At 51.5% G+C, this 16,427-nt stretch overlaps 1 protein-coding gene across 6 annotated transcripts in view; it reads right to left on the bottom strand.

The window, feature by feature from the left end:
• Window positions 1–16,427, bottom strand: part of MROH1 (maestro heat like repeat family member 1) — a 112,622-nt gene that overhangs the window by 76,016 nt on the left and 20,179 nt on the right. For all 6 annotated transcript variants that reach the window (XM_075124862.1, XM_075124861.1, XM_075124863.1 and 3 more), the window contains exons 6-10: window positions 13,150–13,248; window positions 8,032–8,183; window positions 7,156–7,296; window positions 5,943–6,035; window positions 703–781 (exon numbers count right to left, since the gene is read on the bottom strand). In XM_075124862.1, coding sequence (XP_074980963.1) covers window positions 703–781; window positions 5,943–6,035; window positions 7,156–7,296; window positions 8,032–8,183; window positions 13,150–13,248 — 564 coding nt within the window. The remainder of the gene's footprint in view (window positions 1–702; window positions 782–5,942; window positions 6,036–7,155; window positions 7,297–8,031; window positions 8,184–13,149; window positions 13,249–16,427) is intronic.

The raw sequence follows: 16,427 nt of genomic DNA, 5'->3' as shown, positions 1-16,427 counted from the left end.
TTTGTCTGAAGAGGCAGCAGAATCATCGGAAGTTACTCTGCTAAATGGCCCTCAGGAACGTGAGCAGTGAAACCAGATGCCTTCGGAGAGCGATGAATTCGCCACAGAGGTTAGAATCCTCAGCATCCCTGAGACATGCCACACCAGCAAACCTTCATACTCGAGCCAAGTCAGTCCAAGGCCAAGTTTTAAATGGCCAGATCTCAGCAAACACCTCAGTTAAGCAAGTGGTGCCCTGTAATCTGCCTGCTTTTGGCACAGTCCCCACACGGGATGTGAGCAATTGCTTTCACCAAGCCTGAAGCCAGGGGGGACAGTCGAAACAAGAATCTGGTCAGTCTGCCTGTCCCATTTCCCCATCCCCCTCCCAGAACTGAAGTCTGCCAAACCCAACTGGACACCCAGACAAGGCGAGAAACTGGTTTTCTGCCTTCCCCCTGATGCAGCCAGATCTCAGGTGGAGCTCAAACCTTCCTGAACGTGCCAGGAGACTGGCTCAGAGGGGGTCAAGAAAACCCCTTTCCCACAAATGCTGAACACTGACCACGAGAGTTTGCGGTTATGATCGGCATTTCCACAGGGAGGCAGAGAATCTCTGCAGATTTCAAACCCACACACAATGCCATAGACAGGCAGGAGGTAAGTCACAGCAAGAGTCCACAGGGGACTTGGCCTTCACCCCTCAGCCCCCTGCACCCTTACCAAGGACAGTGAAGCATCGAAGGACCTCATTGTGGTTCTTTAAACTCAGGGGGACAGAGGACTCCACTGGGGCACAAATCTGTTGGGGGAAAAGAGTCAAATCAATGAGAGCTGGGCAGCACTTGGCATTAAGCCCCACACCAAACCCTTTCAGCTTGAGCTACATTCGCAGGCACCGAATCCACACTCGCAGCTGGACACGGCCAATGGAAGAGCCCAGCATTTCACAGTCCTGGAATCCAGGCCATATGCTGCATGTGATGCTCCCAGAGCACTTTAAACATTTGATCATTGCGAAGTAGCCTGGAGAAGCTGCGTGTACCTGCTAGCACAGACCTTCGCACTCTTCAGTCATTCAGTGCTAGCAGAGAGCATAGGTTCCACAGACAAGGCTCATTCAACAAGCTGGGGGGGGGGGGTGGAAAGCAGTGTGCAGTGGCCTTGGCATATGGGATCAGCTAGCTTGTGGGTTTGGTTTGGAGCTGCTACACATTTCCATTTCATGTGCAGTTTAACATGATCAGAGCACAATCTATTTCCTTTGCAAGTCATTGCAGACTCCCTTCTTTTAAATACTAAAAATCGCTCTCTGCAGACTGCTCTAATATGCAGTTTATCTGGGGACCCCCTCCCCATCTGCTCCCTCTCCAGCTTGCAGACAGGACATATTTCTTACTGGCATCCGAAGCAAGCTGCTCATTGTCTGTACTTATGCCAGAAAGTTCCTGGCTGTTCAGGTCTTTTTGGCTAATGCTACTGCATAACTGTATTGGTTAAAATCAGTGACTCCACTCTCCACTTCTGATCCTGAGAACAAGCTCTTGTGAGCAGCCATGCTGGGTCAGACCAATGGTCTATCTAAACCAGTATCCGGTCTTCCAGCAGTGACTGGTGCCAGGTGCCCCAGAGGGAATGAACAGAGCAGGTAATCAAGTGATCCCTCCCCTGTCGTCCACTTCCAGCTTCTGGCAAACAGAGGCTGGACACTCAGACCACGTGTTACACCCCTACCCATCCTGGCTAATAGCCACTGATAGAACTAGATAAGTTCCTGGAGGACAGGTCCTTTTTTTAAACCCAGTTATAGTTTTGGCCTTCACACAACACACAGTCAAGCTGTGGAAGTCATTACTGGGGATATTGTGAAGAAATATTTATTTTGTTTTAGACCTGCTGTCTATTAATTTCATTGGGTGACCCCTAGTTCTTGTGTTATGAGAAGGAGTAAATACTTCCTTACTCACTATAGACCTCGATCATATCCCCCCTTGCTTGTCTCTTTTCCAAGCTGAAAAGTCCCAGTCTTATTAATCTCTTCATACAGCAGCTGTTCCATACCCCTAATCATTTGTTGCCCTTCTCTGTCTCTTTTCCAATTCCAATAGATCTTTTTTGAGATGGGGCGACCACATTGGCACGCAGTATTCAAGCTGTTGGCATACCATGGATTTAGAGAGAGGCAATAGAATATTTTCAGTCAGGTTCTCTAGCCCTTTTCTGAGGATTTTTAACATTGTTTGTTTTTTGGCTGCTGCTGCACAGTGAGGGGATGTTTTCAGAGAACTCTCCACAATGACTCAGATCTCTTTCCTGAGTCACAGCAGCTAATTCAGACCCCATCATTGTATACGTACAGGTGTACCTAGAGTACTATTTCATTAGCACACAGTCTGCACAGGGTTGGCAGCCATTACCTTATGGTCTTATTTCGTCTTTGTGTAAAACACAAACTTTTTAAACACAGTTCTCACCACCTTCAGTTCCTCTGCCATAGCCACAGGCCTGCTGGCTGACTAAGGCACTTACAAAGACCAGTTTTACCAGACATGCTAGCGCAGCTAGCGTTAGACGTGTGCGTTTATCAGTGTGACGGGCTCTCCTATCAGAAACTCCAGCCGGGAGAGCGGGAAGCCAGGAGCCTGGGCAAAGCAGTAGTGGAGGAAGGGCACTGAAGAGCACACGTCAATGCCTTGCATATTGCCCATCCCCCAGCCACGTGGAGCCCAGGGCTCCTGATCTTTCGGGCCCCAAAGGGAAAAAAATTAATTAGCTTAAAAATATATTAACATGATTTAAAAGGGTGCCACCCTATAGACAGAGGCCATCTGATCAAGGGGGATCAACTCCCTCCCCCATGTATGGTTTGGCATATGGAGTCAGCAGCCACAGGCTGGCCCAACCGAACCCAGGCCAGGCTGAAGAGGAATGTGGGGTTATCCCTCAGCTCCCGTAGATTCAGGCACCCATAGCCAGAAGTGGGCTGGGGAGCAGGTCGTCCCAGCAGTGCCTAATCCTTAAAGTGGGCCTTCCAAGTGTTGTACCACAAACAAATCACAAGTCAGCCCCCAGACATCCTGGGGGGGCCACACAGGAAGGCTGAGTGCACCCCCTCTGACAACTGAGCAGAAGCAGCTCTAGGGATTCACTGAAGTTTCTGCTTTTGACCCAGTGACCAGGCCTGGAGTTAGAGTAAGTCTGTGCAAGCGGCTGGATTCAAACTGAGAATCGCAGTTCTTTTCCAGGCGAGCCACCCTCCTTCACAAAGCTGAGCCGTACATGTACTTCCCAGCACTACAACGGCATTACCCCATTGGAGACCAGCGGTTCTGTCAATCCACTCAACAGCACCAGAGCTGTTTGCTCGAGTAGAAAAGCAATTCAAACAAAGGGCTGTCTGCACTTTGCACATGGTTATTCCTGCCGAGCCCCCTCCATTAGGGCAGCACAAACACTCCTCCAGCTGGTTCGGAGAATCACTGGACCCAGACTTCTCTAGAGCACCTGGCTCCGCTCCACAGCCATCGCTTGTCCTTCAGGAGTTCAGTAGCACCTCCCACCTGGCTCATTTCAAGCAGTTCTCTCCAGGCCACATCATTTAGCTCTCGGGCCGAGTCTCCAGAGAGAGTGAAAGAGGGTCTGTGCTTTTAGAAAGGACCACGACACGTGGGGACAGCGTCAGACAGAACTCTTCCAGTCCAAGCACCAGACAGGGTGACCAAGTGCAGCCCAGGACCATTTACTTAGTGCCAACGTCCAGACAGAAAGTCCCTGCCTCAGGGGCAGAGTCTCGGAGCTAGACGCTGAAGGAGGGATGCACAGCAATGGAAGAGGGTTTAGTGCTTTTTCCCCTAAAGTTATAAACACTTGGTGCCATGAGCAACCTCGGCGTTAACAGAGTACCTGCTCATAGGGCCAGATTGTTAGCACAGATCAGGGCCTGCTCCTAGCACCGGATTCAAGAGAAGGCTTGGCTGCATGCCGAGGCATGCGCAGTCCATGGGCTAACACTCCCCATGGGAGAGCTGGACACTGATCGACTCTAGGTTATGCAGCCCGAGTGCAGCAGAAGCAGCCCAAGAGCACCCTCTCCAGCTAGGGCAGGGGTGGGCACACTTTTTGGCCTGAGGGCCACATCTGGGTGGGGAAATTGTATGGAAAGACATGAATGTAGGGCTGGGGCCTGGGTGCAGGAGTGTGGGGTGTGGCGAGGGGCTCAAGAGTGAGCTCAGGGCAGGGGGTTAGGGTGCAGGCTCCAGCCCAGCACCACTTACCTGGAGTGGCTCTGGGGTGGCAGTGGTGCGCAGCAGGGCTAAGGCAGGCTCCCTGCCTGCCCTGGCCCCGCACCACTCCCGGAAGTGGTCAGCATGTCCGGCAGTGGCTCCTGAGGGTGGGGTGGGGCAGGCTGCTCTCGCCTGTGGGTAACGCCCCAGAAGCTCCCATTGGCTGTGCTTCCCCCTTCCTGGGGAATGAGAACTGAGTGGGGGCGGTGCCTGCAGGCGAGGGCAGCGCAGGGAGCCCTCTGCCTCCCTCTGCGGCTGCAGGGACGTGGTGCCGGCCGGTTCCGGGAGCAGTTGGGGGCCAGGGCAGGCAGGTAGCCGGTCTTAACCCCGTGGCGCCATGAGGCTTTCAATCTGGCCTATGGGATTGCCAGCCCCAACGGGCTGGATCCAGCCTATGGGCCACAGTTTGCCCTCCCCTGTGCTAAGAGCTTGGAGGGCAGGGAGCATTTGGAGAGATTAGATACTCGAGGGCATTAAAAAGCTCATTTAGGAGCCTGCAATAGAAAACTGGTTGTTGGTGGGGAAGCACTTGGACTCTTCAACCAAGTCCATGAGAGCTGTCCAAGAGGTGGGCAGTCTGGCCATCCCAGGCAATTCAAACCTACCCCGAGGTGCATCCAACAAGGAACACTCCCAGCCAGTTACAGACCTCCACCACGGGCAGCTAGCCACCTCCCACCTTTCCGACTTCAAAACAAATGCACCACTTCCCCACCTTCCAAGGTCCGGCAACCCACCCAGAAAGATCCCAAAGACACCACACACACAAGATGGAGCCAACAGTCCTGCCCTACCAGGATGAAGGTGAAACCTCAGTTTCTCAGTAGCATATACAGGAACCATGGACAACTGGTGCTTAACAGTTACAGGATTAATCTAAAGGTTGATGCCAGAACACCACTGTAGGGCTCCCATGTGAATAAGATGCTCCATGATATGTTGATCTAGCTCCCTGGATTGTTAGCAGTACTTCATGTTGCTTGCTCCTAGTTTTCAACCTTTCAACGGTTTTTGTTTTCCCTCCACATTTGTTTGAGAATTCTGCCTTTACTGCTTCACTGAGAGGGGTGTGACCCTTGTTCAAGACAGCTGGAGCAGAAGAGCAAACAGCTTCTGATCCTGCTAGCAAGGGACTGGCTTCTCCTCTCCCCTGCCAGGGTCAGGCCATCTGAGAAGGAGCTCTCTGCTAGCAGGAGCACCTCAGGGCAGCTAGGAGGCACCAAGCCAACTCTCTCTCTAGCAGAAAGACATGCTCTATGTTCCTCAGCAGCTCACCCTTACCTGTGCTGGTAGCTGCAGCTGCTCCTTCCAAATACATCCCGCCCCTTCTGGGACATGCACAGGCTGGCCAACCTGGCCCCTGCCCTCAAAACAGAAATATGGTCTCCACTTAGAGACATTTCTCCTTCCTCATTCCAAACTGGAGCCTGGGGCTTTCTAGACTGGGAAGTTCCCTCTGCAAGATGGGGAAGAGTTTAGGGTATGAGGCCCCCAACACACCAAGTTCTCGGCTTGACACAGGTGGCTGTAATGCTTGGATGGGAACTCCAGCGCCAGGCTCTGGATCCCGTGTGCCATTTCCCGAGACCCCTTTCAGGAAGTTCTTATGAATGTCGGGTCTCACCAGCACCCAGCCCCAGAATAGGCCTCCCAGCCCTGCTGACCCATCTCGATCCTTACCTGGGGATGCAGGTTGCTCAGAAGGGCATCAAGCTGCGCGTCCAGAGTGCGGCTGCCAACGTTGACAGAAGCCTCAAGAATCTGGCACAAGCTCTGCTCAGAAAGAGACATTGCAATGCTGTGATTAGCACTAGGAAAAGGAACAGCCACTCCACTGGAAATGGAAGGGCAAAGACTTGGTGATCAGGAAGCAGAAAGACTCCGTGACAGGGATCTGAACATAGGAGACGCTATCCCAGTGCACACTAAGCTAAGGGGACGGGGCTGTAAAACAGTCACCTCCAAGTGGGAGCATAATCCAGCTGCTGTGGGTAAAGCACTGAGGTGGTTTCTGGAACTCACCCATCTCCCGCCATTCTCCTGCTGCAGCCAGCCACAGAGCAGCACCTCCACATACTGGCTGCTGCAGCCAGCCATGTAGGTCAGCAGACTTCCAACCCAGCCATTATTTCTCTGCTAACAGCACTTTGTCTTAGGGGGCTCTACTGGAAGGCCTCCCCTTACAGGCAGTGGGAGCCAAGAAGCAGAGCAAGAGGAATCCAAGACAGAAGGAAATACAGTGGTCCCAGCAACGGAGTAGGGCATGGGGTGGAGGGAGTGGTAGAGAGATCAGCCTGCCAGGTCATCTGGAGGGGACTCCCAGCCCACCAGAGAGGTTGCTATACTCTGGCTCAGTAGCAGTAAGTTTGCCCCTCCCCGACAAAGAGGCACATGGCAGAACTAGCCTGGTCCCTGCCAATGGCAGGTTCAGCCTTTGCGGAAGAGGTATCAGAACCTGCCAATGCCACACTGGCCAGCCTCAGTGGTGCCATCCCTGGTGTGATTCCAGCCAAGCCAGAGCGTTTAGAGAAGGCAGGATTTGTCACCGTGCCGCACCGCATGGGTCTGGGCACATAACCCGGCCTGTGGTATGAAGAGGAGCCTTCAAATGCTCCTTTGCTGCCAAAGCCTGGATCTCAGTCTGACTGCGCCGGGCAGGCGAGAAGACCGAGCAGGGAAAGAAGCGACAGGACTGTGGATCTGCGAGGGGCACCTGGCTTGTACAGAGCATGTGCACACACATGGGGAGCCTATCTTACAGGCAGTCTGTGCTCCTGTCCCACCCCCCCCGCTGGGAGCGCCCTATTCAATGCTCCATGGATTACAGGTAGCTGTGGGGACACACAAGAGGGTGCCCCTCTGTCTCGCGGGAGCAGTGCACGGAGCAGTTTACCTTGGTCACATAGAAAGCCTCTGTATGCTTCTTGTAGAGTGCGAGAATTCCCGGGACCAATTTCGGGAGCTGCTCCTCGAGCTTTTCGCTGGGCAGCAGGTGACTCATGGGCCCAAGAGCCTTCACGACAGCGAGTCTCAGCTGCAGGGACAGAAGCCACCGGCAAGAGTCACAGGCTTCCCAGCCAGCCCTAGCCCTGTAGGCTGGGTCACGCTGCTAGACTGGCTCCAATACTGCCCCCACAGAGACACGACGGTCAGAGGGGTTGGTTTGTGCCCCTCTGGCGCCAGGAGGAGGTCTCAGGCTAACCACCACGCAGCCCGAGCCTGCTCCAAGGACCCACTGAAAGGTGCAGTGGCAGTGTAAGTTTGCCCACAGTGCTCCACCAACCCAAGGGCAAGGGGCGCTGGGTCTCACCATGCATTCAAAGGAGCCATTGGCATCAGGTGCTGAGAGAGAGGGTGGATGGCATAGCCAGGCCACCTTCCATCACTCCCAAATCCAGATAGGTGGAGCACGCCCAGTTTCTTCATGGATAGGATTTGGAAGTTTCCCCCTCTCCCTTAGACTCAGCTGACACACTGATGGTAGCAAGGGGTACACGCACAAGACTCTCGCACTCCAAGCTGCATAACTTCGGGACGGAGTGACAACTACAGCTGTCCCAGAGGGCAAACACTAGCATGGCATTAGAGAGCAAGACAGGTGCTTCTTCAGCCACCAGACTAGAGTCTTTAGGGTGGGATGGTGGAGAAAGGCAGACTCCCCTGCATGAGCAGTGGGAGGCCCAGTCCAATAGTGGAGATTTAGGGGGAAGGTAGAAACCCACTGCCACACCCAAGCCTCACAAGCTAATAGCAAATGGCACAGCCGCACCTTGGCCTCCCGGCTCTGCAGCCAGATGTTGAAGAGCACATCATAGGCACTGAAGATCTCATTGGAGAAGGTGTCTTTCCTTACAGTGGGGTCAGGCGCTTTATCCAAGTTCGCCAGGTATTCCTGGATGCTCTCACTGAAATGCTGCAGAGCTACAAGACACAGGTTTACTTACATTTAGATGCTACACACCCAGGGTTAAAGTTAACAGTAGGCTTTTGACTGAGGTCTGAGATGCTGCTGTTTGAGCAACATCCAGCATCCTGGTGCTGGAACAATCCCACTTTAACACCACAGACCTCCAGCACTGAAGGTGCAGCCCGCAGGAGAGGTCTGCGGCTGTCACAGGTTGACAAGATCCTTTTACTGGCCTACTCCTGTGCTCTAAGGCCTGTATTTAAGCCCTTTAGTCCCCATTTTGGTGCAACGGCTCCTGACAACAGCCATTTAGAGGTCGAAGCGGGGCCGATGTCTCGACTTAGTCAATTTGGAAAGCAAAGAGGAGACCTGGTGTTCAGGCTCAGTGCAGAACCCAACCCAGAGGGGTCCCCTGGAGGGTGGATCCTCCTCATCTTTGTATCAGGCTTTGACTAATCAATAGGTCTGACCAGTAGGTGTCTGGTAAAGTTTCCTAATCAAATACACAAGGGGTGGGCAGGAAGCATTGTGCAGAGAAGAGAGGCGAGAACACACACACAAGGCAGGTGATGGCGTGGGAGAAGCACACCTGGGTTTAGGATGGGAAGGAGAACAGGGGAAAGACAGGAAGGAAAAGAGGGGTTCTGTTTTTAAACATTAAATTAACCACGCTAGCCAGACTGACTGGCTACTACAGTAGCCGTGGCCCCCAACCTCCTTCTTCCTTTGAGATGCAGTGACCAGGCTGGTACAGGTTCTCACCCAGCTGATTTGTTTACTCCTTGGGCCAGCCATGTAGTTTTCTCAAGTCCCACCTTGCTATTGTCAGGAAAAATCAGGACTTTTCAGGTAAGCCCAGAGAAGGGTCTAGACCCTTCATGTGGGATTTCTAGGAGCGCGTCTCCAGCGTGGGATGCAGGGCTACCCTTCCCACACCTCACTTTGGGTGCCCGTATTTAGTGTCCCCTCCAGCTTCCCCTGGGCCCTGCAGCAGAGGAGACTTCTGCCAAATGGGAGCCATTCAGGCATTTTAATCAGTGCCAGTGTGAAGAGTTTGGTGAATTTTGAGGGCTTGCACTTGCTGCCTTCATATCCTTTTACACACCCAAAACCAACATGAACATCCCAAATTCATCATTTGAGTTAAAGGAAAAACATGCTTCCCACCCTGGGGCACGCTGCTGCCAGAGTCCCTGTAACACAGCTGAGGCCCTGGCATGCTGAAGCCCAGGAAGATTGATCTGCAGGTACCTGGAAGTTTCCTTTCTTACAGAACTAAGGTCCACAGAGCCAGCTTGCCCTGACACACAGGGTATGTCTACACTGCCCACTCGGCGCAGACCGACTGATTTGAGCCCAACCCCCCTTCCATCCACTCACAAGTCTGTCCGACTCAGGTCAGCAGGCGCACAGGACCAGAGTCCTGGGACCCTGCTGGGGAGAGGGTCAGAGCCAGAGTCTCACTGTGACCCTGGGCCAAGCCCTGTCACACTGCAGCTCGAGCCACAGACCAAGTCTGAAGGGCTGCACAGTGCAGCACGGATGCAGAAGCACGGCTGGGAGACCCTGGTCCAACAAGCATAAGCCCAGGGTTACAACACAGTGCAGACGCTCAAGTGCGGGCTTGGGAACGTCAAGTCCACAAGCCAGAGACCCGGGTTTTCAGTGCAGTGCTGCCACACCCAGAGGAGAGATGGAAACGGACGTGCAAAGACAAGGTCTGGTTCACTAGGGAAGTGATGCCCAGTCTCTGCCATGGAGAAACGGCTGAGCTTTTTCTGGGATTCAGGAAAAGGGAATATGAAGGATCCTGGCTGTGGAAGGGGTCTCAGCTGGAGGGACCTCGTAAGGACAGGGCATTCGTGGGCTGCCAGGTCTTGTTCCACCCCGAGCTGCAAGCAGGGGTCTGCAGCCACTGTAACAGCTCCGTGGGCTTTAGCAGGTTGAAGATAGGAAGATGCATCTACAGCTGCCCGGGCTCTGTTCCCTGCGGCCTCCTTCCCATCACTACTCACTAGGCAATTGGCAGGGAGGCGACCCACAACCAGTTACCCCTGGACATTAGCAATCCCAAATCTCTTCACATTAGTCACCTGACCTTTGGTTCCCAGTTGTTTAGCTTTTAGCTCCATTGCTAGGCATCAGCCCCCCAGCGTGCTGGGCCTTCCAGCCCTGACCCAGGGCAAAGCCCTCTCTCCCATGCTGCCCCTCTCCACAAATATCCAAAACGCTACCTTGCCCTTGATGGCTGCAAAAACCGTGACAAGGGTTAGGCCTCTGGTGCACAGAGGCTTCTGCAATGCCATGCTGGCCAGTACGGTCTCCTTGGATCCAGGCCGAGATGGGAGTACCTCTGGTGTTTTACACTGCCACTGTATGCTCTTTGGGGCAAGGGCCATTTCTCTTCTGTTTGTACAGCACCTAGCACCCTGGAGTCCTCAAGCCCTGATGAAGGTGCTATGGTAGAGTACACACCATGAATCATGTAGTCCCACTAAGTCAATGGGGCAAGCACAGGCTTCAAGTCAAGCACGTTCCTAAGTGCTTTGCTGGACCATGCGAGAGCCCGCAGCCCTTGGGAGACCTCAGCACCTTGTGTATGACAAAGGCCATGTTCTCTGAGGAATGAGCACAGGACTGGGGATCAAGAACGCCCAAGGGGTGCTCCATGCCTTGATACCAACTCGCCGACCTTTGCCCAGTCACTGCCCCTGGGTGCTGCAGCTTCCCTGAGGAAACGGGGAGACTGAATGACCTTTTGCAAAGAGGGGGAGCGTTAATGATTTGAAAGACACTGAAGATATTTAGCACTTAGTGCTAAATGGCAGCACTAGACGAGAGAGCTTCATTATACTGGAAAGACAAGTCACCTGCATTATAACCAACTTCCTCCTGGTGGACTCAGTGGTGACTAGCCAGGAACTGCGACCTTGCAATTCTATCGACAGCACTGACTCAAGCACCAAATCACTGGCTGAGTGAGGCACAAGAGGGATATTTAAAGGAGCTTCACTCACAGCTTCAAATATTTTTCCTCCTCACAGCAGCTTTACCCTAACTCCTTGGGAAACCTGAAAGGATGCATGAACGCTGTTTGGCAATTTCCATTATGCTTCAAACTGTTCAGTGCATCAGCATTCACTTTCAGGGAGCCCACTGGACTGCATTAGTCAGCACCGGAGAGAGATTTTGATTACTGCATTCTAGCAAACTCAGAGTCTCTCCATATCACTGTGTTATTCCAGCAACAAGAGCTAGTTTCCAAGACTAGCTGTGCTGCAGAGCGGGGTCACAGAAATCTCCCCCCTGCAGCCTGAGGGCCATTCAAAGGTTCTGCCTGAATCCATTTGTTCCCAATGCAGAGCTGCCCCAGCACTGAGGCCCCTGCGCTCACACATCAGCGAGTGGGGATGCTGCGGTGGCCAAAGAGGCTGCTCGCCCAGCAGAGTGGAGAGCAAAGCTGCTGCATCTGGCAAAGCCTTTGAGAATAGATCAGTGCTCGCACAGACCTGCCCTTCTCTTTTCAGCTGGCTGATGAAGGAAGCCACAAGTTTGAAGCATCCTCTACTAGGATATTTGAGACTACAGTTTCACCTCCAGGTTCCTGTGATGACTACAGGACTCTGTCTTGGGCCGTAAGACAGTAACACAATAGCCCAGAAAAGCCTAACGGGGCAGGTGGTTACAAAGCGACTGAACAAAGATGCAGACGTAACCCACCAGCCAGACACACCAAGAACCACATCAAACTTGACCCAATGTGCAAGATTGCCAACAGAACGCAGGCCCAAAGCCTGCTCTCAGCTCTGTGGGCAGCTCCAGCTGGCGTCAAAAGGAAGACCCAGCATTGGCGTCAGCTACAGCTGACAAGCACGAAAAGCTCAGCTCATCTGTTGGCCAGACCCAGACGCTCTGACCCCCCCACCCCACCCCAGCTGTAGGCTCATGTTTTCCACTCTGGCCCCCCCACTTCACATGAAGTGTCACTGAGCGGAGGCTGTTGGCGAACTCCCAGGGATGTTCAATTCTATACATCTTCAGTAAATTTCACTGAGGCAAAAACCTCACTGAAAGCCAAGAACACTTGGTCTCCTGCCTCTGAGAGCAGTTTTGAGACCAGTGAGCTCACAGTACAAGCCCCCCCACTCCAGAAAACAGTTAAAGCAGCTCTTTGGGGCAGGACTCAAGTTTTCTGAAGTACTTTGCCCATTTTAGGTGCAGAGATAATCGGCAGAAAGGAAGAGCCGGGAAATCCCAGCCCAGTGATTACTTTGTTCAGAACTGTGACTAGGTAAAGGCATAAGTTTAGTTCACCTCCTTGAGGGATGGTGAGAAAGAGGAGGGTTCCTAGGCCTGTTGGAAGTAGATTTGGGGGAGAAAATGCAGCAATGGTGCTGCCATAATTTTGAGACTAGGACTGATCCGTCAAGCTTTCATTCAAGTTCTCCCACCTCAGTTGGCAAAAGGGGACATTCCTCACCCCCTACAAAGAGCCATTTTAGTCCTGTGCGGCTTGCCCCCTCAAAATTCGTCACCCCTCCACCACTCACATCCTTGCCCAACATGTCTCCACGCTGCCCTCAGCTAGGAGAGAGTTCAGACTCCTTGTCCACTGCCCTCAGTCCACCAACTGCAACACAGAGACCACATCCCGAACCAAAGATCCCACTGCTTCCTCCTCACCCATTCTATAGGGCACTGAGCAGGCAAGAGGGCGGAACGGACCTGGGTTAGATTCAAGCCAGTGCCCTAGAAATGAAAGGCTCAGTATCCTACCCCTGAGACAGCCATCTCCCAAAGCCAAGTCATTTAAAATACTGCAGTTCTGCTCTGAAACAACCTTCCCGGCCTTCGGGCCGAGTCTTTCCTTCATAGGATGAAGTAAGTTCCTTTATAGTGAAAGCTAAGGGAGATACAGCTCCCAAAAACAACCCATCAGAAGCCATCACAGCCTCAGTAAAAAGGAACAAGCCACCTTACCATAGCAAAACACAGACTTCATGTGGTCCTGTTTGGCCATTCCCAACATTGGCAGCATGGTCCCAAGGATGGAATTTAAGAAAGGCACCATCCCAAACACTGCAAGGGAAAAAGAGAGAAAGTTACAGTGGAGCAAGGTGAGTTGAGGCCGGGATCCTGTGGAAGAAGGGTATGTAACCATGTAGTTGGAGACTGCCTGAGAACGCATATGTGGAGCTGATCAAATGAAGATTGAGCAAGCAACTCGCTTTGGCCTCTAACATTGGAGCCCCCGACTCTGCAGCCTTGACAATCTAATGGGGTTTGCATGCTTGTTCTGAAGCACAAAAAGGGCAATTTGGTGATAAAAAGGAAGCTGCTGATTTCAAGAGCTCAGGTACAGAGCCTACAACCCCAAAGTTATAAATGGAGTTTTAGCAGCTAGCAGCCCCTCAAGTGCCTGGAGTTGTATCAGTTTAGACTGCCCCCAAGATGCAGGCTTCTGACCAGTCAAGAGCCACTTACTGCCAGACATTTCATTAGCCAGCAGATCAATTTGGAAAACAGCAGATAGGCAGGGGCTTTGGAATCTGTGTAGCCCAACAGCAGGCTTGGTTTTAGTGAGGCTTTCAACACAGTCCTATGGGACATGCCCATAAAAAATTAGGGAACTGGGTTGAGATTAGATTACTAGAATGGTGGATCTCAACCTTCCCAGACCACTGTGCCCCTTTCAGGAGGCTGATTTGTCTTGCCTACCCCAAGTTCCTGCAGAATCAAACATACAAAAGTGTCACAACACACTAGCACTGAACAATGGCGGACTCTCTCCTTTTTACCACTAATTATAAAATAAAATCAACTGGAATACAAATATCGCACTTACATTTCAGTGTATAGTCTATAGAGCAGTATAAACAAGACATTGTCTACGAAATTTGAGTTTGTCCTGACTTTGCCTAGTTTTACAACAAGCTACATAAAAAGCACTAGCGAACATCTAGATGAGTTGATGTATCCCCTGGGAGACCTCTGCATACCCCCAGATCCATTGTACCAGAAGATAAGAACATAACTGCCATACCTGGTCAGACCAATGGTCCATCTAGCCCAGTATCCTGTCTTCTGACAGCGGCCAATGCCAGGTGCCCAGAACAGAACAGGGAATCAAGTGATCCATCCCATCGCCCATTCCCAGCTTCTGGCAAACAGAGGCTAGGGACACTTCAGTGAAATAATCTCAGTGCTTCTATCAGTGGGGTGGGGGCAGTGTGACCAGCCATGCCAAAAAGCGCAGAGGTTCTTCAGTGTAAGTTCATGTTCTTTGCAAACTCTTCAGTTTGCACCTTGATTAAATGGTTCTGACAAACTGTGTCCCTAGCCTCTATCCCTGCCCATCCTGGCTAATAGCCATTGATGGACCTATCCTCCAGAAACTTATCTAGTTTTTTTTTTTTTTTTAACCCTGTTAGTCTTGGTCTTCACAACATCCTTTGGCAAGGAGTTCCACAGGTTAACTGTGTGTTGTGTGGAAAAAAATACTTCAGGGAGGTTTAAAAACCAAAGAAAAGGAAGTAATTTTTTCTACACAATGCATAGTCAACCTGTGGATCTCCTTGCCAGAGGATATTGTGAAGGCCAAGACTAACAGGGTTCAAAAAAAGAACTAGATAAGTTCCTGGAGGATAGGTCCATCAATGGTTATTAGTCAAGATGGGCAAGGTGTGTGAACAATTGGTTCAAAGCTCAAGCTCAAAGAGTAGTTATCAGTGGCTCACTGTCAGACTAGGAGGGCATATCTAACGGGTCCCGAACAGACCCTGTGGGACCAGTACTCCTCAATATTTCCATTAATGACTTGGATAATGGAGTGGAGAGTACACTTATAAAGTTTTTGAATTATACAAGCTGGGAGGGTTGCAAGCACTTTGGAGAACAGGATTAGAATTAGAGAGGATCTTGGCAAATTAGAGAACTGGTCTGAAATCAACAAGATTAAATTCAATAAAGACAAGTGCAAAGTACTACATTTAGGAAGGTGGGGGGGAATCAAATGCATAGCTATAAAATAGGGAATAACTGTGGCTAGGTGGTAACACTGCTGAAAAGGGAAACATGGGGGTTATAGTGGTTCACAAACTGACTAGGAGTCAAGCCTTTCTTGCCATTGCATCACATGAATATTCTGGGATGTATTAACAGGAGCGTCTATGTAAGATAAGAGGTCACTGTCCCACTCTACTCAGTACTGGGGAGGTCTCAGCTGGAGGACTGTGTCCAGTTCTGGGCCCCACACCTTAGGAAAGATGTGGGCAAACTGGAAAATCCAGAGGGAGCAACAAAAATGATAAAAGGTTTAGAAAACCTGACCTAGGAGGAAAGGTTTAAAAACTTGATAAATTTAGTGTTGGGAAAAGACGACTTATCCAGTGCCCCCTCAGCTGTATGTGCTGAGGGCTGTTCTAAAAAGAGGACAGAACAACTGTTCTCCATGTCCACTGGTGGTGGGAAGTAGTATTGGGCTTAATCTACAGTGAGGGCGATTCAGGTTAGAAAGCTTTTAATATCTAACTCTAGGGGGAGTTAAGCTCTAGACTAGTCTAAGGAAGGTTGTGGGATCCCCATTGCTGGAGGTTAAGAACAGGCTGGACAAACACCTGTCGGGATGGTCTGTTTACTTGGTCCTGTCTCAGTGCAGAGGACTGGACTAGATGACCTCTCAAGATCCCTTCCAGCCCCACATTTCTGAGTCTAGGTCTGCCCTCTCCACTAGTGATGCCCTGCCCTAGAGATACGGTTTCTAGCTGATCACCAGGTAGCCTGTAAGGAATGGCTGGAGACAGCAGCACAATACTAATAGACACTGCTCGACTTTCATGACTACTTTGCCCACAAGCAGTGACGGGTCGTAAGAGCGCACATCATGATTTAGTGTCACTTGTGAATTCCACACATTAACCTGGATTTGCACGATATGGATGCTGAGTGTGGAAGGTGGCTACCTGCTACTCAGTGAAAGCTCAGTGCTCAGAGCACTAGACAGAGGCCCAAAAAGGGGGTCGGAGAGACTCCCAGAGGCAGAAAAGGGTCATCCAATTCTTCGGTTTCAGAAGAGGAGCAGCTGTGCCTGATCACCGGAATTAGAGACCGCGTACAGGGCACTTCCAAGTACTTGCATAGTCTCACTGGTGCCTTGTGTGGCCGTACATCCTCTTGGGCAAGTAAACCTCCAGGATACAGAGGGGGAAACCGAAGGCAAAGCGGTTACGTGTCCTGCCCAGGGTCACAGCAGGTCAGTG

Source organism: Caretta caretta, chromosome 2 (genome assembly GCF_965140235.1).
Source record: "Caretta caretta isolate rCarCar2 chromosome 2, rCarCar1.hap1, whole genome shotgun sequence".
Classification (NCBI taxonomy): domain Eukaryota; kingdom Metazoa; phylum Chordata; order Testudines; family Cheloniidae; genus Caretta; species Caretta caretta.
Note: the sequence above shows the minus strand (reverse complement) of the source record. Positions and strands in the feature narration are given on the sequence as shown.